The 24,426-nt window shown below is 39.5% G+C and overlaps 1 protein-coding gene across 5 annotated transcripts in view; it reads right to left on the reverse strand.

Moving 5' to 3' along the window:
- NRP2 (neuropilin 2) overlaps nt 1-24,426 on the reverse strand; it is a 251,186-nt gene that overhangs the window by 78,484 nt on the left and 148,276 nt on the right. For all 5 annotated transcript variants that reach the window (XM_087949492.1, XM_026673205.2, XM_087949493.1 and 2 more), the window contains exons 11-12: nt 13,124-13,240; nt 4,465-4,617 (exon numbers count right to left, since the gene is read on the reverse strand). In XM_087949492.1, the coding sequence (XP_087805618.1) occupies nt 4,465-4,617; nt 13,124-13,240 (270 nt within the window). The remainder of the gene's footprint in view (nt 1-4,464; nt 4,618-13,123; nt 13,241-24,426) is intronic.

Consider the following 24,426-nt stretch of genomic DNA (forward strand, 5'->3'; position numbering starts at 1 on the left):
ATTACTTTCTTTTCAAAGGTATAAGATGTGTGATATGTTAGGAAAAAATGGAAGAGATAAATCACTATTCTTCCCTGTATTCCTAGAGGATTTTTAATGTGAAAAAAGGAATGATAAAATATAATATAAGGCTAGAACATTCTAATAACAGGCACAGTAAAAATACTTTCAATTTTTGTTGTTGCTTAGTCACTAAGTCATGTCTGATTCTTCACTATCCCATGGATCATAAGCATGCTAGCCCCATTTCCATTGTCTCCCTGAGTCTATCCATATTCATGCTCATTGCATTGATGACACTATCCAACCATTTCATCCTCATCCTCCGCCTTCCAATTCTCCTTTTGCCATTATTCTTTCTCAACATCAGGTTTTCTTTCCAATGAGTCCTCTCTTCTCCTTTGGTGGCCGAAGTGTTTGAGCTTCAGCCTCGGTTTCAAAAATGGTCCCCTTGAAATCAATGCAGTTTATTTTTGAGTAATAAGATTACACTGAATCTCTCTTTCCAAGGAGTATTTCATCACATTGTGCCTATGCTATGTCTAGATGTTTCTCTTTAATTTAGCAGGCTAGTCCCTCTTTTCTTCAGACTATCAATTCTCTAGTCTATCTTAAGAAGCAAGTAGCCCAGTGGTGGGATTCAAAATTTTTTACTACCAGTTCTGTGGGTGTGGCTTGGTGAGCGTGTCAGGGGAAAGATCTGTAAAATCTCCAGTCAGAAGTGGTATTTGCTGGTTCTCCAAACTACTCAAAATTTCCGCTACCGGTTCTCTAGAACTAGTCAGAACCTGCTGAATACCACCTCTGAAGTAGCCTAAATTACTAGGAAATACAAACCCAAGGGTCATATGGGCCATCAAGTCCCACCTCTTGCTTAGCACAGGAATGCAAATTAAAATATTCTTTTAAAAATCTCTCTAGCCTGCACCATTATTTCCACTGCTTTCAACAAAAGGCCTGAGTTTTGAAATACAAGATTACCTCTGAGGATATATATATATATTAAGTGTATACTCATGACTTCCTCATATTATTAAGGGTGCAGACACAATTCATTTTTAATGCACTCCTAAACTCAAGCACTTCTATTTAGAATCTGTGCTATCTTTCATTCCTTTATGACTCTAATATCCATTGAGAAAAACAAATACTTATGTTTTTTTCATTGTTTTTAAGTGAATCTAATAAATAAATGTATATTTCCCCCATTCATTATCTGTTCAAGGCATGGTTTTCATTCTGTGAAGAGTTTTATTGCACCAAGAAGTAGCTACAGTACCAATTTTAATAATGAACTGAACACAGGGAGATCTTTGGTTTTCTGTCCTTAACTACTACACTACCACTTCTGTTTATTTGGTGTTATTATTCCCAATCATCTGTTTCTCTCCCTGTTTGATAGCTGCAGAAATCCTGATTAACTTTCTCCACCAGAAGCACACTACAATTTGAGATATGATATAGCCATTCCAATCTCATTTCCTTCAATGAAAAATGTAAGTCATGCTTTTGGGAATAATTCACTCAAAGGAAAGTTCTCCTGCCACTGAAGTAGGCTGAAGTAACACAACGTTTTAAAGGCTTTTTAAAAAGATGCTGAAATGCAAATGAAGCACTATTTCAATATAGGGAACAGTCATTTTGTACATACTCAAATTATTTCTTTACCAAACATACTCTGAAGGGGAAAGAGAGAACAATTATAAAATGTGTCAAGGGAGAAAAAAATGGAATGAAAAATTAAGTCTGAGTTATAAAAATAAGTAAGTTTGCTACTTACAGAAGGCTTATTATATTAATTAAACATTATTACAGGGAATAAGTTGGAGAGGATGTACAGTCTGAGTCTTTCATGTTGCTGGAGGTGCAGTTAATCTCTGATATTAATCTTCTAAAGCATTTTAAATTTTAAAGAGGTGAACACTGGAAATAGGAAAGTTTCTCCAACTGCACCCCTACAGAGACCCTAACTTTGGGACAACCTAAAACAAACATTGAAGACCCAGGCAGCAGTCTCAATTTCTTTCTAAACATGTCAGTTCAACAAAAGAATGTGATCATGGAAACTTTAAATGGAACTTAGGGTCAAAGCCAACATGTATCAGCTTAGCAAAATCAGGGCTACTCTTATTAAATGGAGGGTCTGAAATGGAAACAAAACCTGCCCCCTTTCTGCCTTACTACCACTGTCAGCCTCTTTGCTGCTTTAATTACTTTCCCCCCGAGTCTGGGAATAGAGGAAAGAAGAATTCCATTCCTACTTCAAAGTCAAACCTGAGCTTATCTGGCTCAGTTCTTTAGGAAGGGTGTAATCTTCTGTGCAGAATGTTTGCTGATAATTTTTGTTAGTATGCATAAAAAAAGAGAGCCAGTTTGGAGTTGTGGTTTAAAGTATTAAGCTAGAAAGTGAGAGACCTTCAGCTGTAGTTCTGCTTTAGAGACAAAGCCAGCTGGGTGATCTTGGGCCAGTTTCTCTCTCTTTCCCTGGAAAGGAAGCAAGGGAAAACCACTTCCAAAATATTGCAGGGTATCACCCCCCACACACACATAAAAAAGACAACATAATGCGGTCTCCTTGGGCACCTAAAAATCTTGGGTAAGATAAGAATAAGAATAATGGTTAAAGCACCAGGCTAGAAAGTGGGATCCCATGAGTTCAAGTTTTACCTTAGCCATGAGAGCCAGCTGGGTAATTTTGGGCTAGTCATTCTCACCTCACTTCACAGAGTTGTTGTTGTGAGGAAAATTGAAGGAGGAAGGTGTGTTGTACATGTTCACTGCCTTGAGTTATTTGTAAAAATAATAAAGACAGAAAATAAATAAATAAACAAACAAATAAATCTGAAGAAATGAAATTAAATGCAGTAGTTCAAGCCAATGGTCTAAACTGACTGAATGCATGGCCTTAACAATGCTGTAGAATTTGCTGCAAGACACTGGGACCCTATAGGAAGCACTGAGATAATTTACAGAATACAATATGTAGAAGTGTTTGGAAGCTGGTATTGCAAACAAAGGCTGATGCTTAACCACCTAAAAGATAAATTAATCAGTGACACTCAATTTGTATTGGACAATTTTTGTTGTCTTTTCTGTTCTGCCCAGCAGGGAATACTATCTTTCAATTCTAGAGCCTTATAAATCTAGTTATTACCACCAACATATAGCTACCAGGGAGAATGAGTGGTTACAAAATACTTCTCTATTAGTCAAGACCCACGAATGGGGGGATGGGAATTTACTGAATATGCATGCTCCTTGAGTACAGATGTTGCAGTGATCAGGACTAATGCCTTAGCAATAAAATTAAATTGTGTGAAAGATTTCTCTCAAACAGCAGGATCACTTCTAGTAAATCCTCAGATTTGTGCTATGAAATTTTAATGCCTGTTCATGGAAATTAGGCAAACATTTATTTGAAGCTAGCAAATATCTCCTATGTTCAATGGGGAGAAGGAAAAGCATAAATCCTGGAGTTTGTTGAAAGAGATGAAGAATGAGCTAACAGACTTTCAGCTAGAGACAAACTTAGATCCTCCACACTGCATGCACAAGGTCTCATATTGTGAAGTCCTTATTGTGTTCACAGTCCTTTGTCTGACAACATAAGCCTCTGTAACAGCAGAAGTATCAAAGCCTCCAATGCAAATATCAGGGTCTTACAGAGGCCCAGGCAAGTTCTAGTCTCAAAGGAAAATTGACAATGAGCATAGTACAACAGCAAAAAATCTCCTTAGTTTCACACTGAAGGAGTATTTGCATGCAAGGTAATGTCTAGAAAGCAGAAGCCAAAACAAGCATCCAGACTATTCAAAGTGAGACTTTTATTATTGATGTTCAAAACCAATACCAGCTCACCCAGACAAAAACAAGTACACTATTCCATTTTCTTAGCGCATAAAAAGTCTGCAGATAAACTGAATACACATGCACATGGATAGTTAGCACATGATTTCAGTTTCCTCTCTGGTGTGCAAGTATCCCTCCTGCAACAAATGCTTTACTTAAATAATCATTCACAACATTCACAGATAAGAGATGATATGCTACAATTATAAGGGCTAAGGTCTAAGAACAGGAAGAACCAAATTCAAATTCCTGTTCTGAAGCTGTTCTTCCATAGCCTAGCCTAGCTTATAGGGCAGTGGTGAAGACATAATAATAGGTTGTGTGTATATGTAAACCTATATTAGGAGAATTATACTACATATTGATTTACATCATATACATATCTGTTTAAAAGCACTGTGTCTTTTTTTTACATGTATCTTAGATTGATTTTATTGAAGAAACATAAAAAATACTTGGAATTGATAAATAATTTTACAGCAATATGCCAAAAAGGCAATGTTCACAGTCTTTGTAATGTATTCTACAGTTCTTCAGAGATAATTTAAAAACTTATTTTCCTAAGTCCACAGTTCATGGATATTTTTTCTTTTGAAATGATTTTAATTGACTTACCTGGGTAGACCCCAATGCCTGGTTCTAAATGGCTAGTCCAGGTTTTTCTAGAATGAAAAGCCCATGTAAATCCTGTAGACGTGTCATGTGTCCAACCACAAAAATCTTCAGGAAGATCAAAGTTGCAATTGAATCCTATTGGGATCTGGAAATCTTGTGAGAAAACAGCACAACGTAAAAATAAGATCAAAGGAAGGCCTGTTTCTATTTAATAACTTAACATAGTTGGCAAATCATAAATGGTTATAGAAATATAAAGTCTTTTCAATATGTGCAAGCATACAAAACAGATTAGGGGTTCAGATAAATCTGAAATAAAATTTTGGAATAAATTATAAAGATTCCTTCCTGTGCAAAATGTTCCTGTTTTGAATTTACTTTAATAAAATATAATAAGACAAGGCTTTAAAAATTGGGCACTAGAGGGAACTAAAAATTACAATTAAATGAGAAAAACTCTTAAATTTGACTTACAAATGAAGCAAAGTAATTTAACATTGGAGATGCTTAAGGATATTTTGAACAATGGACCCAGAAGTTAAATAGTGTCTATTTCTATAGAAAGATTTTATCTAAAGGAATGTAGAGGACTTCTGGGGGGCCGTGCTCCACCAGCGGCCCGGATACTCTCATACCAGGATGGCTGGCGGGTAGGGAGTTTCACCTGGAATTTTGAGGGGAAGGGGAGGCACGAGATGAAGAAGGGTTAAAAGAGGGAGCGTGCAGAAAAAAGGGAGAGAACAATGGATGACTGAAGAGGAGAAGGGGAGGAGGTGAAGGAGGAGGAAGGAGAATAAAGGGAAGCAAGATGATAGCAGAGTGGGAGGAAAAGGGGAGCCAAAAGTAGAGTGGAAGAATAGCAGCTGAAGGGTGTGTGTGTGTGTGTGTGTGTGTGTGTGTGTGTGTGTGTGTGTGTGTGAGAGAGAGAGAGAGAGAGAGAGAGAGAGAGAGAGAGAGAGAGAGAGGAAGAGGCAGAAGCAGAGGGATAGACAGACAGAGAGAGACACAGGGAGAGAGAGAGAGTCAGAATGATTTAGGAAAATGTGAGCGAGTGAGGCAGGAAGAGACGTACCAGCTGACCCTGTGACCGACATCTCTACCTGACAAGGATTACCTGGCAAAACAGAGGAGGCAAGAAAGAAGCGGGCAGAGAGCCAGACAAACAAGTGTGTAGCAGAGCCAGATGTGGAGTTGAAAGCAGTGGAGCCAGACAAGGCAACACGCAATGGAGCCAGGTGAGTGGGCCAATAGGTGAGAGGAGCCAGAATCGGATGAGTCAGAGGTGCAACGGAGCCAGACGAGCAGGATGGCAGGCAAACTGAAAGCAGTGGGACCAGATACTTTTGAGAATGGTGGAGGTGAGCTGAGCAAGTGGGGCATGTGTGAGACTGACCAGAAGTGTGCAGTTGGCCAGGGCAAGAGACAATGATAGAGACATTGGGATGCTACAATAAGGACACGAGGCAAAGGATGGGATTGAGAGTCAGGAAGAGCCAAATTGCCTGGAGAAGAGCCTGGAGAAGACACTTATGGGGGCAGCTATACAAGGGTGGACTCATCAGGGATCTACTCTAGTCCTTTCTCGTAGGAGGGGTGATCACACCCAGAGACATGAACCAAATAAGTAAAATGGACTCAACCACCATTGCTAAATAATGAGAGGAACAAAATAGTCCAAAAAGCTATTTCAGTGTAGTGATTGAGATTCCAAGGGACACTTGGACAGAGGAGGACATTCTGCAAGTGATAGGGTTCTATCCCCAGACCAGAGGATATAGTGGTGGACTAGACACTTCCCCCTCCTATGTGTTATTGGAGTGGAAGAGAAGAGCCCAGCTTGCTTTGGGGGTAAGAGCTTCCAGTTAAACAAGGATGTAGGGGTTCGGGTGGTTCACCCAACCACCCCTTCAAGCCAGTGAATCAGGGGGTAGGGTCAAGGCCACACCCTTAGCTGGGACATTTGCCCCAAAGGAGAAAGCACACACCACAGACAGTGCTTCTCAAGATTATGGAAGACTTTGTGACCATGTGCACCTGGGCTGGAAACTATGTGTCTTCAGGGATGCAACCTATGCCAGTGGGGGAAAGGGAGTATGAAGCCTGAATGGAACAATCACTGCAGGCAGTAGAGGAATGGAATGTTCCAGAGGCACAAAAGAAGCATAATATCATGGAGATATTCTGACCTAGGCTTCCCCAAAAAGCACTAAGCAGACTTTTCATCCTGGCAAAACCCCTTTTATTAAATGAAGGTGAATTTCTTGCATTCACATTTAGCCAAAGGCCTGGCAAACAGTCTTGCAAGGGTCTAATTAGGAGCACAGACCTTATTTAGCTTGGAGAGCTGCCAAGTAAATATTTTCAAATGCTGTGCTGACAAGGAAGGGCTTGGCACAGGGTCTCTGAGATTCACAGACATCTTCGCACTGCTGCAATGAAAGAATTATTTCCTGTAAAAGCCCCCTCCCGTTTGCTCCTCTTTTAATCTCTATGGGAGGGGCCATTCACCATTCATCTGTGGCCTTACTCTCATGTCAACCCTTAGTTCATAATTGTTCTTTTCTTTTGGCAGCTCTGCGCATACACATGTTGGGAACCGGCTCCAGCTGCTCCCTTGCCCCACTGCTGTTCAACTCTGAAGGCAGCTGATAACTACCAGCCTGCCCTGGCCCCATCCCTGCCTCTGATGCAGAGCCCTCATCCGAGCCTTCCTCAGCCTACAGGACTGGCCCAGGTTCCTCTCCAACCTCCTCACTGTCCAACTCTGCTGCCAGCTAGCTGCCAACAGGCCACAACAGGAGAGCCTGAAAGGTCCTGCTGCAGAAACCATTAGAAATTTAAAGCTAGGCAGGGTTATGTAAAGCTCATGACTACCTCTGCATATTGTAGGATGAGTTCAGACAAACAGAGTTTCTAGCCTGTTGCAACAGTTTGAGCGGACATACTAGAAAAAGGGTGAAAGACTGTCTGGGTATATTAGACACTTAAATCAGTTATTATATCAGATCGTGTTGAGGAAAGGGATGGAACCAGTTGAGGTAGATTGGACTAGATGCAACAGATTCTGTGAGATGCCTTACACACAGACTCAGTCTGGATGCAGCTAAGGGCTCTGAGTAAGGGGTTACACCAGAGTATTCCAAAATCATAAGGAGGTTGGGGGCAAAAGAGGCAATGGAGGATGCAAAGGAAGCGTGGCCAACTTGCTGGCAGAATTGCCCCTAGAAGCTGGGGTGGTGAGCGCTGCAGATGCTGATGCCAGACTTACCACCTTGGAGAATCAAATATCCTGATTAATGGAGGCAATGGCCTTGTTGGCAGCAAAGGCAGCCTCAACCCAGAGTGGAGATGCGACACGACCAGTCAAAGAAAGGGTGGGCATCTCTGCCCCAGCTGAGAAGTTGCTGAGATCAGTGATTTGTTATCTTTGCAGGGGCGAAGGACACAATAGATGTACATGTCCGAGACCACACAGACCAAGAAGTCAGACCCAGTCAGGAAATCATAGAAGGCCCCAATGAAGGAGCCAACTGGGTGCCCACCTATGGTAGCTATTTCCAGCCTTAAGAATGGTGGACAGCAGAATTGAGCACTGCAACCAAAAATAAAATCCCACCTAAGCCCTACCTGGTTGCAGAATCAATGGGAACACCTTCTTCTGTAACGGGTTTCTACTTATGAGGGTCTAGCAAGGGTAAAGCAGTGAGGCATCACAACAGGTACCAATGACAACTTTTGCATGCACAGAAGAGTGCCCAGGCATGAACTGTCAAACCATTTGTCAGAAATGGTGTAGGCAGGGTCTCCTGCTTGGGTGGGAGGTTGGACTAGATGACCCACAAGGTCTCTTCCAACTCTGTTAATATGTAATAGACCAGATGCCTTATCCCTCACCAACAGAGTCCCTGACAAATTAGTGGACCCCTCCCTCATAGTGCCAGTGCAAGTGGAGGGTATTTACACAAGGATCTCCTGGATTCAGGCATGCAGGTGACTCTGTTCTACAGGGATTTCTATGGGAGACATCTGAAGCACCTTCCCCTACAAAAGCTGGACAATCTGGAGATTTAAGGACTTGGGACTGAGAGATTTCCTTACAATTATTTACCGCTCCAGCTGATGCTTGGCTTTGGCTGTGAGGCACCCTGAAACTGTTGATATCTTGGCCATTGTATGCACCTGCCCCTCACAATCCCGTGCATTCAAACAATCAAGAGAAGACTGCTTTCATATGTCCACTGGCATTCTACGAGTACAGTTGGATGCTCCAGGGTTTATCAGGAAGACGACATCATTGTCTTTGGAGAGACATTAAAATAGCACGAGGAGCACCTGGTGAATGTCCTAATACATCTCCATGATGACGGGTTGAAGCTGTCACTGGAGAAGTGCCAGTTTTATCAGCTATCAGTTACTTACCTTACAGAAGGGATACCGACCAATCCTATGAAGCTTGAAGTGATCCCTGGCCCAGACTGCAAAGTTTGGGCGAGCTGAAATCATTCTTAGGATTTTGCTCCTATTATCAGCAATTCGTCAATGGGGTTGTGAAGATAGCCCCTCCTCTCAATGACAATTTTAGGAATGAGGAAGCTAAAGATGTTTGAGTAAGCTCCACCAAATAAGGGACCCATGAAGTCCTGGCAGTCAATACAAGGAGAGCAGTGTCAGCAGGCTTTTTGCTAAATGAAGAGGAGCCACTATTCTGGTCTATGCAGATCCAACCCTATGAGCTACATGTCGACATGTAAGGGACAACCTTGATGGGGTATTGTATCAATAACATGAAACATTTAAGGCTTATTGCCTATGCCAGCAGGAGCCTCATCCCACTCAAGAAGAACTATCCCACTCATAAAATAGAATCCATGGTGTCAAAATGGGCAGTGGTGGACAAGCTAAAAGTCTACATATATAGATGGGGTGGAGTTTGAGGTCAAGACCAATAACTTAATTCACTTATGTATCTCCTGCCCAGGGCATATGTGATTGGCTGTTCTCCCTCGATTCCACTTAAACCTAAAGTACTATCCAGAAATAGGGAATATGGATGCAAATGCCATGTCAAGAAGGCCTTATGACCTAGGGCTGCTGATAAAGAATGGGTATGCAAGCCCTGTACCAAGGGATTGAACACCAGGCTAGAGGAGCAGCAGGGGCAGAGGCTATTAGGGTCACTGCTATGAGTGCCACCAAACTATACTGCAATCCCACTCTGGTGAGAGATGGAGGCTTGCCTGTCCTAACCAAGAAGGACTTGAGGAGGCCCTGTTAGCCAAATGCCCGAAAGAAGCCAACTGCCCAAAAGACTGTTGCATAAAGAATGGGATCTAGAATTTGGTGTTTCCATGGACCAGACATGGTTTGCACCAGGGCTACTTGGATTGGTTGAGGAAGAGCCTGAAGACTGCATATGATACAGCTTAAGCCGTTTCAGGGACACAAGGCCAAAGAAACAAGAGGAATTATGACTGAACATGAAAATTCCAGTTTTGTAGCCCGGTGACCAAATGTTGTTGCTGAATCTGGGCATCCCCCAGAAAGCATAAATTATTTGACTGATGGAGTTCCCAGACTTGTATTGTCTGCGAGAAGCTACCTGGGTAGCCAGATTCTCCCAGAGGAGACTATTTCTGAATGAGGTGGTATGAGTGCCCCCACAGTCCAAGTTGTAGCCTGCAAAACTTTTCCCAGAGAGAAAGGGTCCAATGACCAGAGAACAGCCCTCTTCACCAATGGAAGAGGAAAAGGAGGACAGTGATGAAGAAGGGGGCTGGATGAATTGGCTGTGGCCATCTAAGCATGCTGAAGCTGCCCCACCTACACCTGACACAGATATTGGCTCAGGGACACTTAGGCCAGAAGCCCCCAAGTTTGTGCTACAAGCTTGGGAGCAAGAAGAAGTCCTCATGGAGCCTGCAGAAGAGGCAAGTGGATCCTCTCCACAGCCGTCAGAATCCAAGAATGAGCTCCTAGCTCCAGGGACTCCTGAAAGTGCTGAACCTTCAGAGGAAGACCCATTCGCCCTAGGTGAGCCCAAAGAAGGGTAATACACCACCCTCAGAGATTGACATATGGCACTCTAGGCCATAGCACGGAGAAGGTGAGGTGTGAGATCACTGTTGGTGAACTGTTTGCCACTCTTTGGGGGACCAAAGATTCTTGGGCAGGGGAAATGTATAGCCACCTCCCAGTGATAGCGCTCCACCAGCGCCTAGATATCCTCATACTAGGAGCGAGGAGTATCACCCAGAAATTTGAGGGGAAGGAGCAGCATGGGATAAAGAGGGGTTAAAAGAGGGAGCACATGGAGGAAAGAGAGAAAACAATGGGAGACTGAAGAGGAGAAGGGGAGGAGGTGAAGGAGGAGGAAGGAGAACAGGGTGATAGCAGAGTGGGAGAGAGGAGCCAAAGTAGAGTGGAAGAATAGCAGCTACTTCTATTTTTTATTTTACTTTTTATTTTTTTCAATTTATATTAGTTTTTACTGTTGTAAATATAATTTTTAATAAAATTATAAAAACTCAAAGAAAGAATACATAAATCATATGATTGTTTATTTTGAGATTAAAAATCATAGCTAAATCAAAATAAAAAGCACAGAGGTTGTAATTAGTGTAATCCATGATGAAATAGAAATTCATCAATGCACTATATAATGTTTAGTTAGAATACTTGACATTCCAGGTGAATTTTCCCAAGGCTAACTGTTTATCTGAAAATCAGCATATCTGAAAGAAGGTTAAGTTGAAACAAGTAGATGCTTCCACACTATTTGAAAAAATGATGCAAGAAGGGAGGGAGAGGACATTTTATCTGAAGCTACTCAAGATTATTTCTGGATACTTTAGTATGGATATTGCTTAAGTATCCACATATCAGGCACTTCCCCTGAAACCACTTTTAACATTACAATAAATCAATGTAATGTTTTGTGAAGTAACTCACTCCTTGCTATTAAATAAGATCAGACTTCTGATCAAGCCTCTCTAGAGTTTGGCCTGTCACTAATAATATCATTCTGCAGTTCTGAGATTTCTTGGCTAAGAATGAGGGAGAAGCAAGAACAATCACTTAGCTGCAAACTCATTACTGACAACAATACAACTGGAATAGCCAAACAATCCCTATAAGTGGCTTTTAACTCACTGACATCAGAGAATTGTTTATTGTCTTCTAGCCAAAGAGATGGAAAGATGGGAGGGAAGGCGCATACAGGTAGTTCTTGATTTACGACCACAAATGAGCCCAAAATTTATGTTGCTAAGTGAAACATTTGTTAAGTGAGTTTTCCCTCATTTTACATCCTTTCTTGCTACAGCTATTAAGTGAATCATTGCAGTTGTGAAGTTAGTAACATGGTTGCTAAGTGAATCTGGTTTCCCCATTGACTTATCAGAAATTCACTGAAGGACACTGCAACTGTCATAAATATGAATCAGTGACCAAGTATCTGAATCACGCGATCAAAGTGAAGCTGCAACAGGCATGTGAAAAATGAGCATAAGTCACTTTTTTCAGTGCTATTGTAACTTTGACCTGTCACAAAATGAATTGTTGTAAGTTGAGGACTACCTGTATTATATTACATTACAGGGTCATGAAAATCCTTTGAAAGAGGTTCTATGGAATGAAAGGACGTGATAGAAAAACATTTTTTTTTTTCAAATCCTGAAAGGACATGATCCTTTCCCAAAGTCATACAGCTGCTTGAGCTTGGAAAGAGAGGCAGTAACTCCAAGGAGTCAAAAAGAACCCTTTCATAATGTTCTTGTGTACTATGAAGCACCTCTTTCAAAGGATTTGCAGTCCTAACATTAAAAACCAGCCATAGGGACAGAGCAAAATAGCAACACAAGTATCTATCAGCCCTTGCCATGGAATGAGGGTGCTGCCACTGCTTGTCATTTGAGATGTTTAGCCTTCCTTGGGGAAAAAAATGATTAGGAGGGGAAAGCATACAGTATGGCTATTTATTACTTCATATGTGGTACCTCGGATATAACATGCTAAGCAATCTCAGGTGAAGGATCTTAGTGGAAACCGTTCGGGATGGGATCAACAGGGCAAAAGTGACATGTGCTCTGGCCCCTTGGATGGAATATATTCATGAATTAGATAGTGCTGGGATGGCTGTTACTTACAACCTGAACAGGTGGGGACAAATGGTGTGAATGGCAATAGAAGAGAACAGTTTGGCTGGGAAATGAAAGAGGAGTTGCAGGAAAGCAGGCAATCGGGGCCTGAATACACTCCACAAATTTGATGACATAATGACTCTTAGGATCCAGAAGAAAAGTAATAACTCTCTCTTGAACTCAGCACGGTCAGACCATTGGTGAAGATAATCAAGAACTCTCTGATATAACTTTCAACTCCCAACAAATCCCCACCAGCCTTCCTAATTATAAAAACATCTGGAAAGGTCTAGATTTTCCACTCCTGACCTAAATGTTCCGAGCTGAAGCCTGCTAAAATGCTATCCACCTGCTTGTACTGAGGGTTTTTTCCTCCCCTCACTGAATAGAGTTTGAAATCTTCAAAGCAGCAATTAATAACGTACTTGATCACACAAATATTTACATATGCAGTTCTACAACTCACAAACTTTGCACATCTTGTGTGACATATGATATGTTTTCACTGGCTAAGGAAATACCTCCATTCTCCATACAACCATCACCACAATCTGTTGCCTCTTCATCAGTGGAAAACTGAGTGGTCATCTCTTCACTCTTCAATGTGGGCTTCAATGTCTCCGCAGTGGACTTCACACCTGCACATTAAAGAAAAGAGAAAAGAAAGGACAAACAAATAAATGATTTCACCAGATTCTAGATCGAAGTGAGATAGCAATCATATGTGATAGGAAAGAGAGGATTTTAGTTTTATTCACTTCCTATTGGGCCTCAGCTTGCCTGGCTAAATAATACTGGGACAGTTTGTTATTGAACCACCACTTACCATTTTTTGAATGATAATCTGGCAGATTGGAAAAGGCTTCAACAGAAAAGTCCAGTACTTAGGAAGGCAAGTGACTACAAGTAGCCCTTAACTTATGACCACAATTGAGTCCCAAATTTCCATTGCTAAACAAGACAATTGTTCAGTGAGTTTTGTCCCATTTTATGACATTTCTCACCATAGTGTCGCTAAGTTAGTAACATGGTTGTTAAGTGATTCTGGCTTCCCCATTGATTTTGCTTGTCAGAAGGTTACAAAAGATGATCACAGGACTCTTGCACATTGTCATAAATACATGCCAGTTGCCAAGCATTATGAGTCCCGGTGGCGCAGTGGTTAGAGTGCAGTACTGCAGGCTACTTCTACTGACTGCCGGCTGCCTGCAATTTGGCAGATCGAATCTCACTAGGCTCAAGGTTGAATCAGCCTTCCATCCTTCCGAGGTGGGTAAAATGAAGACCCAGATTGTTGGGGGCAATATGCTAACTCTGTAAACCACTTAGAGAGGGCTGTAGAGCATTGTAAAGTGGTATATAAGTCTAAGTGCTATTGCTATAATGCTATCTGAATTTTGATCACATGACCCTGGTGATGCTGCAATGGTCATGTGAAAAATGTTTATATGTCACTTTTTTTCAGTCCCCATTTAGAATATAATCCCAAACATACTGCATATGGTCAAGCCCTATGATGCAATCACAATTATTGAAGTCATCAACAGTGGTATACAATTAAAATTACAATTTAAAACAGGTCTTCCTCAAACAACAGCACTTAGCCAATTAATATTTTTTAAAAAGATGAACAGTGCTATATCTAAATAATAAATAATAATTACAAGACAGATCCAGGAAAGAAACAGTTATGAACATACAATGACATAGGCATAAGAATAAATGCCTATGGTAGCCCCAGGCATCAATTCTACTCTCATATCTTCTCTAAAAAAAACACCAAGGTTTTGACTTAATAATGTCACTCCCCTGAATCAAGAGAAGTTGTTTGTCCTCCACTTGTTGTACATGCCATTGCTATCAGCAATATACACCACTTACTGTCCCCTTTACATAGGACACAAGCTGCCCACACTCCATACAGTGGAATACATGGATACAAATCTGATATCAGAAATGGAAATATTATTACAGCAATAAGAAAACATTTCTATATTTTACACTTCAAGATAAAAAAACTGCAAAACAATTAATAAATTCATTAATAAATCCAACACCATTTTACAGATTATGAATAGAATAAACTTTCTGACCCAACAATATGTTAACCATCAAAAATGTTATATCATTCCTGCAACTTCATGCAATTTTGCCCTTCTTTTCTTATTTCTTTTTACCCAGTTCTCCTTTTTTACTCTCTTTCACCAAACATAAACCTACTATTTATGGGCTTATGCTATTATTTTTCAAAATAATAAGCTCCTATGATAATGGATTAGTGGCCTTTACAATGCCACAGGCCCCTTGGTTGTTTTATTACATTAGACTTACACAGCTGGAAACCAGTATATTTATTTTTTGTTTATAGACATTATGTAAATTTGAGTTTGCCAACATATATAAAGGTAAAATATATAATGCTAAGTGTCAACTTCCAGATCACTTTTTCTTTTTGATGGACCCTAAGCTCTCTTCAAAAATAAAAATGAGCACCTTCATCTCAATGTTTTATTTGAATTGCATGAAATGAAGCAGAAGGATGAGAGGCAAGATCATGAGCAATTGATAGTTTTTAACCAATTTAACTGTCTCTCGTGGATGACATTTTGTGAATGATCAAAACCTTTCCCACTAGCTATTTTGCAACAGCCCTCAGCACAACCTCAAAATCTCAAGGATGTTAACTAACACAAAAAGAACTCTTCAGTATATATAATTGAATCTTGCATATTTAAAATCTCTCTTTTTTTCAAAGATTTCTTTCTTTCCGAGACTGTAGAAATATAGTCCATTTCTACATATTATTTTTCTTTTGTCCTCTCCCAAACAGCAGTTAGCTGTCAGTACTTTAGTCAGGGTGCATAGTTCAGTCTTTATCTGTGTCTTGTCTGCCAGGTGTTTGGTTCTGGCGATTAGTGTTTTGGTCACGGAGTTTATCTGTGGTGGGTGGTGGTGGGATTGGGCGTTGAGGTAGCGGTTGGTGTGTTTTTTCTTCTGGTATATGGTGTGTCCTAGTGTGCCATCTGTTTTTTTGTAGATTAGTACATCTAGGAATGGTAGTTGTTTGTTTCCATTTCCATGGTGAACTTGATTTTGGGGTGTTTGCTGTTTAGGTGTGTTAGGAAATTGTTTAGGTTTTCTTTTCCATGAGGATAAATCACAAATGTGTCATCGATGTATCTTAACCATAGTTTGGGTTTGTGGGTGGCATTAGCTAGGGCTCTGGATTCAAATTCTTCCATGAACAGGTTTGCAATGACAGGTGACAGTGGTGATCCCATAGGGGCTCCTTCAATTTGCTTGTATCTTTGTCCTTTGTATATGAAATATGTGTTGGTTAAGCAGTGTTCTGCTAGTTCCTTGAGGTGTTTAGCTGGTTGGTATTTATTTTTGATGATTTCAAGAGTTTCTTTTATCGGGACTTGAGTGAATAGTGAAACCACGTCAAAACTTACAAGCAGATCTTCTTGTTCCATGTGTAGATCTTTGACACAGTAGTAATGGATAGAAAAGACTACGAAACAAAACTGACACACCTACTCCAAGACTCCACATACAAACCCATAAACACGGACCCAACCACATATCTGGAAAAAACAACCAAGAAGAAAATTATAACCAGCCACATGAGCAAAGAGATTCAACAGACGATCATCCCAAGAGAAAAATCTTCCAGATGCCCCAAACTATACGGCCTCCCAAAAATACACAAAGAAGGCATTCCTCTCAGACCCATAGTCAGCTCCAGAGGAGCACCACTACAAAACCTAGCTAAACACTTAGCAAGCAGCTACAGCCCCATGCTGAAGCAGCAGCTTCACATGTACAAAACTCATACCACTTCTTGGAAATGATCAAAGATCTACACGTACTGACAGCTAATGGCTTCCACAAAAGCAAAATCACCGGCTTGATCCACAAAAACACACTGAGACATAATGGAGACCTAGAAGATGAACAGACCTATGGAACAGCTGTCCTGCCCTACATAAGAGGTACTACAGACAAAATCAGTAAGATACTACACAGGCATCACATCAAAACTGCCTTCAAAACAGACAGAAAAATAGTAGCCATCCTAAGAAACCCCAAAGATAAAATTGACCTGGAAAACCAAGGCATATATGAAGTCCCCTGTGCATCATGCCCGGCCACATACATTGGACAGACCAATAGAAGAATAAGTACCCGCCTGGATGAACACAAAAATGCAGTAAAAAGCTGGAACACACTTCCTCACTAGTCCAACACGTGAAAGCAACAGGTCATAGCATCGACTTCAATGGCACCAAAACCCTAGCCACTATAGAAAACCCCAGCCACAGAATTATCAGAGAAGCCATAGAGATTGAAAAAAGTCCTGAAAGCATGAATAGCATGATGATTCCACCAGACGGGCAAATTTTGGAAACCTGCATTCACAAACAAAAAATTCTCCACACCACAAGCCAGGCAAACACCTGGGCACAAACAGATCCCCCCTGATACCTCCAGCTCAAATACACCCCAACCAGGCACCCAAATGAAACCTAGCTTCCTAATAAATGATAGCCGTCCATCTACTCGGAGCCAAGCTGCACTAAAATACAGGAACACAATGTTGCCAGCCAATCAAGACAAAAAAAGCCACAAAACAGACATAAGATATTAGAAACACCAATCAAGCAGAACACAGCAAACTCCAAGACCAATAAACACAGACCAAGACTCCCAACCAATCAGGATGAAGAAAAAACCATTCTGGCACAACAGTAAGCTAGCCCCAAATTTAAAACTGAAACGGCTGTGAAAGTCTGACTCACAGACGAACACTATACAGAAGCCTGATGATGGCAGATGGGCTTCTGCCGAAACGTTGCTACAACTTTAAAAGCACAACTATAATGACGTGGGAAAATACCCGAACAAAGCTGAATGCCATACATGAAAACATGTATGTATGTATGTATGTATGTATGTATGTATGTATGTATGTATGTATATGTATATATGTATATATGTATATATGTATATATGTATATATGTATATATGTTTTCTTAAGTTTTCGCGGGTACTTACATGTATGTTATTCAGCTTTGTTCGGGTATTTTAAACTTTAAAAGCACAACTATAATGACGTGGGAAAATACCCGAACAAAGCTGAATAACATATATGTGTGTGTGTGTGTGTGTGTGTGTGTGTGTGTGTGTATACACACACACACACACACACAACAGTATAAAGATTCTTATTTCAAGATTACCAGCCTGCCAACCAGATGGGTCCTAAGAAAACATAATACCGGAAACCCTGCTGGGAGCTGATCCGAGAGTTCACAGACGTGTTCGACAGGAACCTGGGCAAGTATACGGGAACACCCATCTCCTTCAACCTCAAACCCCAGATCGCCCCCATAAGGATGAAGCCATGCAGGATCCCCTTTGCTTTATGGCCCAAAATAGATGGTCAATTAGACAAATTAATTGCCCAGGGTTTTTTGGAGCCGGTAGACCATGTGAAGTGGGAAACGCCAATAGTAACGCCTGTCAAGCCAGATGTGTGAACTACAAATGCATGATCAATAAGGCATTGCAGCAGAATGCCTATCCAGTGCCTGTCGTGCAACACCTTTTACATTCCCTGGGCAAGGGAAAGACTTTTGCAAAATTAGACCTACTGGTGGACAATGCCATTGCAGAAACGCAAACTATCATAACCCACTGAGGGGCTTTTAAATGCTGCAGATTACAATTTGGTGTGAGTGTGGCACCAAGACCTCATGGAACAACTTTAAAAGGCATTCCAGGGGTCATGCCATACTTTGATGACATCTTAGTCTCTGCAAACAACAAGGAGCTCCTTGACTGCCTAAGAATAGTTCTTAGTAGGTTTCAGGAGGTTGGACTAAAGATTAAAAAAGAAAAATGCCAAATAGTGGTGCCATGGGTCAAGTTCTTGTGTTATCTAATAGATGGCTCATCCAACTAAGGAAAAAGTCAGAGCCGTACAAGAAGCCCCCACCCCAGAAACCAAACAGAGCTCCAGGCATTCCTGGGATTGTTGAACTTTTATAGTGTCTTTCTGCCACAGAAGGTGACAGTAGCCGAACCACTGCACTGGCTTCTGGATAAGGCGGCACCATGGGCCTGGGGTTGAAGGGAGGCCACTGCATTCACAGCCATAAAAAAACTGTTGTCATCCGAAAGTGTTTTGATGGACTCTTCCAGTCATCCTTACATGCAACGCCTCCCTGTTTGGTGTCAGAGTCATCCTCAGCCACTGAATGCCCAATGGGGCCGAGGCCCCCAATTGCTTTCTATTTGAGGATATTTTTGGTGGCCAGATGGAACTACAGCCAGCTGGACAAAGAGGCGCTGTCTGCAGTTGCAGGCATAAAGCATTTCCATGAGTACCTCTTTGGCATGCAATTTGAACTAATGACTGACCATAAACCGCTGCTAGGCCTGCTCGCAGGGGACTGCCCAACACCGAGCATTTTGTCACTGCACATGATACAATGGACATCCTTTCTGGCAGCCTACAACTATCACCTCATTCACCAACTTGACAAGTCTCTGGGCTATGCCAATGCACTCAGGCAATGCCCACTTCCAACGATTGTGGAAGACCCAGCCCCAGTTGCACCCATACTCCTCATTGAGGAGTTGCCCTCCAGCCCCATCACAGTGGCTGAAATAGTTAGACACTCTGCCAAGGACAAAACCTTGGCCCAAGTACTTAGCGGGGTATGGAGGGGGTGGCCAAAAGGGCCATTTGGAAAGAATTTTCAGCCATTTCTCACTTAGCAACATGAGCTATCTGCACAAAAGGGTTGTCAGCTGTGCGGGGATTGGATGATAGTGCCACCAAAACTAAGGAGACCAACCTTAGTGGTTCTGCATGTAGGCTATCCAGGCATAGTCAGGATGAAGGCACTAGTTGGAAGTTACGTGTGGTGGCCAAACATGGACATAGCCGAATGGGTAGCCACATGTAAACCATGCCAGGAATCCAGACCAGCACATACCCTTCTTCCCCAGTGCATGAATGGGAGATACAAAAAGCACCCTGGTCAAGGGTTCACATAGATTTTGCAGGGCCCTTCCAAGGTCAAACATTTATGGTCATAGTGGATGCTTATTCTAAATGGTTAGAAATAGTGCTAATGTTCTCAACAACAGCTGAGGCAGTCATCAAGGTATTAAGAAGACTGTTTTCAACACATGGCCTACCAGACTTCCTGGTATCCAATAACGGGCCACCATTTACAGTCACCCAATTTGAACTATTTTTTTAAATTATATTTTTATTATTTACATATAGATATATGGAACATAGTGTGGCCATTCTGGCATTTCCTCCACCATACATACTAAAGTGAAAGACAAATAACATATATACTATTTATACATTGCTAAGTCTTGTACAATTATTCTTGACCAACATACTCAATACATATATAATATCTCATTCCGGGTCTATTTATTCTAGTTATTTCCTGTTCCTATTCCTACTTTTTAGTTCCAGCCATTGGTAATACCTGCTCCATGTGTCATAATATTCTGTCTCTCCTTTATTTTTTAATTCTAACATTAATCTATCCAATTCTGCACAAACTAATATTTTCTTTATTATCTCCATTTCTGAAGGGGTGTTTTCACTTTTCCAATTCTGGGCATATACCATTCTCGCTGCCATCAGAATGTGTAATATTAGATATATTAACCATTCATTATAAGCCTCTGTTATGATTCCTAATAGAAATAGTTCTGGTTTAAATTCTACGTGTTGTCCAACCATTTTTTCTAACCACATCTGGATTTGTCACCAAAATTCCTTGCTTTTTTACACATCCACATGTGGTAGTATGTACCTGGTGACTGTTTCTCTTTATATGACGTGGCCAATGTCAATTTCCTATTTCTTTCTCAAAGTTTTTGCCACCTCTCCAGTTCAATATTGTACCCCAAGTTTTCAGCCCATACCTCCATTGTCTCCTTAATTTGCTCTTCCTCCATTTTGTAGCCTACTAAATATTTATAAATTGTTTTTATCAATTTGTCATTGGTCCCCACTAGTAGTTTATCTAATCTTGTTAATTCTCTATTGATACCCCATACTTTCACATTCTTTACATACTGTAGCATGATTGTATTTGTAGGTATGACCACCTCTCCAATTCCACCCCTTGTTCTTTTAATTCTAGTCTAGTTTTCAATTCACCCTTTTCATTTAATATGTTCTTATATGAGACATTTCCCCCCATATTTATAAGGTTTGGGTGTACCAGCGCTTCTAATGTGGAGAGCCAGACTGGAATGTTCATATAATTTTGTTGTTTAATTTTATTCCATACCACCAATATAGCATTTCTTATGTAGTGCCTTTGAAAATATTGGTGCACCGTGCTTCTCCCATACCAAAGGAATGCATGCCACCCTAGTTGAATATCATGGCCTTCCAGAACTAATAATTTCCTATTCCTTAAAGTTATCCACCCTTTAACCCATATGAGTACTGCAGTTTGATAGTGCAATTCCCAATCCAGCAGGCCGAATCCTCCTTTCTCTTTCAGGAACCTTTTTAGTCGTTCGGTTCAGTTTAGTTTAGTTTAGTTTATTGTCATTGCACCTCGTACAATGAAATTAAATACCATCTTCAGTGTACATTATGACTATGAAAATAAACACAAACACACATCCTTCACATTCTATACATTGAATTGAAAACCCGATATTGCATTAATATTGCACTATACAGCAGAATTCAATAGTTATTTTATATTATTATATTTTATATTATATTTTATATTATTATAGTTTTTATTTTATAGTTATTCAGCTATTATTGATGTGAATATTTTATAATCTGTATTCAGCAAAGAGATGGTTTTGTAATTTTTGATTAGTGTTAAGTCTGAGTCTTCTTTCAGGATCATTGTGATGTTAGTTTCCACCCATGATGGTGTTACCTTTGCTTCCATTAGGATTGCATTGTATACCTCTAATAATATTTGGCCTAACATATCTTGTAGTTCTTTGTATATTACTGTTGGCAGTCCATCTGGGCCCAGAGTTTTGTTATTCTTTTGTTTTTTAATTGCCTTTATTAGTTCTGGCATTTTTATTTTCCCATTTAGCATGATTTTCATTTCTTCTGAAACTTTAGGCAAATCGACTTTCCCTAAACACTGTAATGCTTTTTCTTCTGTGTAACGTTCATTGTCATCGTACAGTTTCTTGTGAAAGTGGTTCCCTTTGTAACTTCGAGTCTTCTGTACTACTTTGAGTCTTCTGTATTCTTCTGCTAAATATTTTTGTTGTTGTTTCTTCCTTTTCTTTTTCTTTGCCATATACGCTATAGCAACTCCCCTCATATATGCTTTCGCTGTATCCCATAAAGATGTGTCTTCTTTCCTATTTTCTTTAAAAAAAGAGTCCCATTTGTTTTCCCATCATCTGTCTAAATTCTCCATCATTTAAAATTGATCGGTTTAAAGTCCATCTTATACTTTTCTTTTGTCCTTTCCAATTGATTCTCATTGGATTGTGATCTGCCCAGAAATTAGCATCTATTTTTACTTTGGTTACATAAGAATTTAATTCCATCTACATCCATAACCAAGTTGATTCTAGACCAGGATTGGTGTCTGTTAGAATAATATGTGTATTGGTTCCTCCCCTGGTTCCTCTCTCTCCATATACCCTGTAAATTTAGCTCTTCTGCCATTTTAAAGAAGGTTCTAGGTAATGTTCTTCTGATTCCCTTATTTTATTACTTTTGCAGTCTAGTTTTTTATCTATTATTGCATTAAAATCTACTAAAATGCAAAGATTGTCACACTATCTCACTTATAATATTATGTAGTTTTTTGTAGAATTGTTCTTGTCCCCCATTTGGTGCATAAATTGCAACTAATAAAACCCATTTTTGATTTAGCATTATTTCCACAATTAACATCCTTCCCTCCTCCATCATTGTAAATTTGCTTAGCCTGAATTGTTTCCTTAAAATATAGCACTACCCCTCTCTTCTTTTGCTGTGATAATGATACAAATATTTCCCCAGTTTGGGGTATTTTTTTTTTTTTATTTAAAACAAGTTTTATTAATTTTTAAAACACACAAATTGTCATTATTCATTACATGTTTAAACCTTTTTTCATTGTCAATTTAACAAGTCAGATAAATTATAATTCTATTTTAAACCATTTCCATACAACATACCAAAACCTCTTATTCAATTTCTCTTTACTTCTCTTTACTCTTATTCAATATCATTATTATTATTTCATCTGTTTCTTTCTGACTTAGTTACCATTATTCTCAATCTATATTTCTACAATTTTTAACTAATTCTCCCCCAAAAAAACATATACACACAACACACAAAACATAAAAAAATCTTTTGGAAAGTAACTTGGACCCAGGTGTCTCTCTCTTCATGGACTTCAATTATATTCATGCTCATCTTACATATCATTACTTATTTTATTTACCATTCTAAGCCTTCTATATTAACTTCCCCACATATTTCACACTTCTTACTTCTATCTTAATTAATCATCTTAATTTGAATCATTATATTTGTATCTTTTGTCCATTTTTTATCATCCCTTTGTCTCATTCCTTATAAAAAAAAAAGAAAACAAGTTTCTCCTGAAATCATTAATCAGAGTATGATGCCTTTCTATCTCCCCCTAAGTTAATCAAATTAATCTTTAAAATAATATCTAATACCCAATCCGATTTTGCTTGGTACATTCTATCTAACTAATACATCCAACATAATTAAGTACATAATTAGACAATAAATCCAAATATTAAAAAAAGATACTATAATAAAAATTTTATAATAACATCAATACCATAGTCTTATTAAACTCTTTAATTAAAACAATATTCTAAACCTCCCCTATTATTAAGTTTTAAAGCCAATCATTTTTAAACATTTTAACATTTTAATCTCTTATCAACTCTTAAATCATTACAATACTACCATCTCATCTTATGTACCTTGCAAAATCTTTTTTTTTAAAAAATTTTTATACTTTATCCATTATCCAAAAAAAATTTCTTTTTTTCATTTAATTTCAAAACATTGTAGCTTTTCTCCACCTTTTCCTTTCTTTCTTCTCCCAACAAACCTTTCTACCCCCTTCTTCTAGCCTCTGCCTTGCCAGCTTCCCTTCTCTGTCGTATTCCTTTTCCCTTTTGTTTACTATCATCATATTGGTTTTGCACCTTATTTTTCCCTTTCTTAAATGTTTTTTTAGATCTTAAGTCCTTAAGTCCTTTAATTTTCTTCTTTTCTCTTCTTTTCTTTTCTTTCTCTCTTCCTTCTTTCTGGATCAAGTTCTGAGATTCATTAAAAATGGCTCCTTTCTTTCTTTCTTGTTCCTCTGCTGTCTTCATCTGTTGTAATGTTTGTTGATAATTAATAAGCGCCATTTCTAAGAAAAGGAAAGCTTCTTCCACACCATCTTTACCATTTTTTTTGCTTGTTCATATTCTTTTCTTAGTTCCTCAACAGAAAGAGCCATTATAAATCTTTTCTTTTCTTTTCCCCTTCTTTCTTCTTACAACAACCAGAATATTCAAAAGAAAATAAAAAAATAAAACAGTCCCAAAGTTATCAGTCAGTCCAAACCAAGGCAGAGTTCTCACTTTCTCCTTCTGGGGTAATATCAATCCAAGAGAAAGAAAGTCCAAATCTGTTTAAAATCTTATTGCAATATATTCTAGTCTTCAAATCCTTAAGGCATCTGCTCCAACAAAGTCTTAGCATACAAATGTTTTCTTTTTAATCCTCTCTCTTCCCACTCATCACTTAAAACCAATTTT

The sequence above is a fragment of the Notechis scutatus genome, chromosome 1, assembly GCF_049901735.1.
Source record: "Notechis scutatus isolate UNSWTSFEM ecotype Mainland chromosome 1, rNotScu1.2, whole genome shotgun sequence".
NCBI lineage: Eukaryota > Metazoa > Chordata > Lepidosauria > Squamata > Elapidae > Notechis > Notechis scutatus.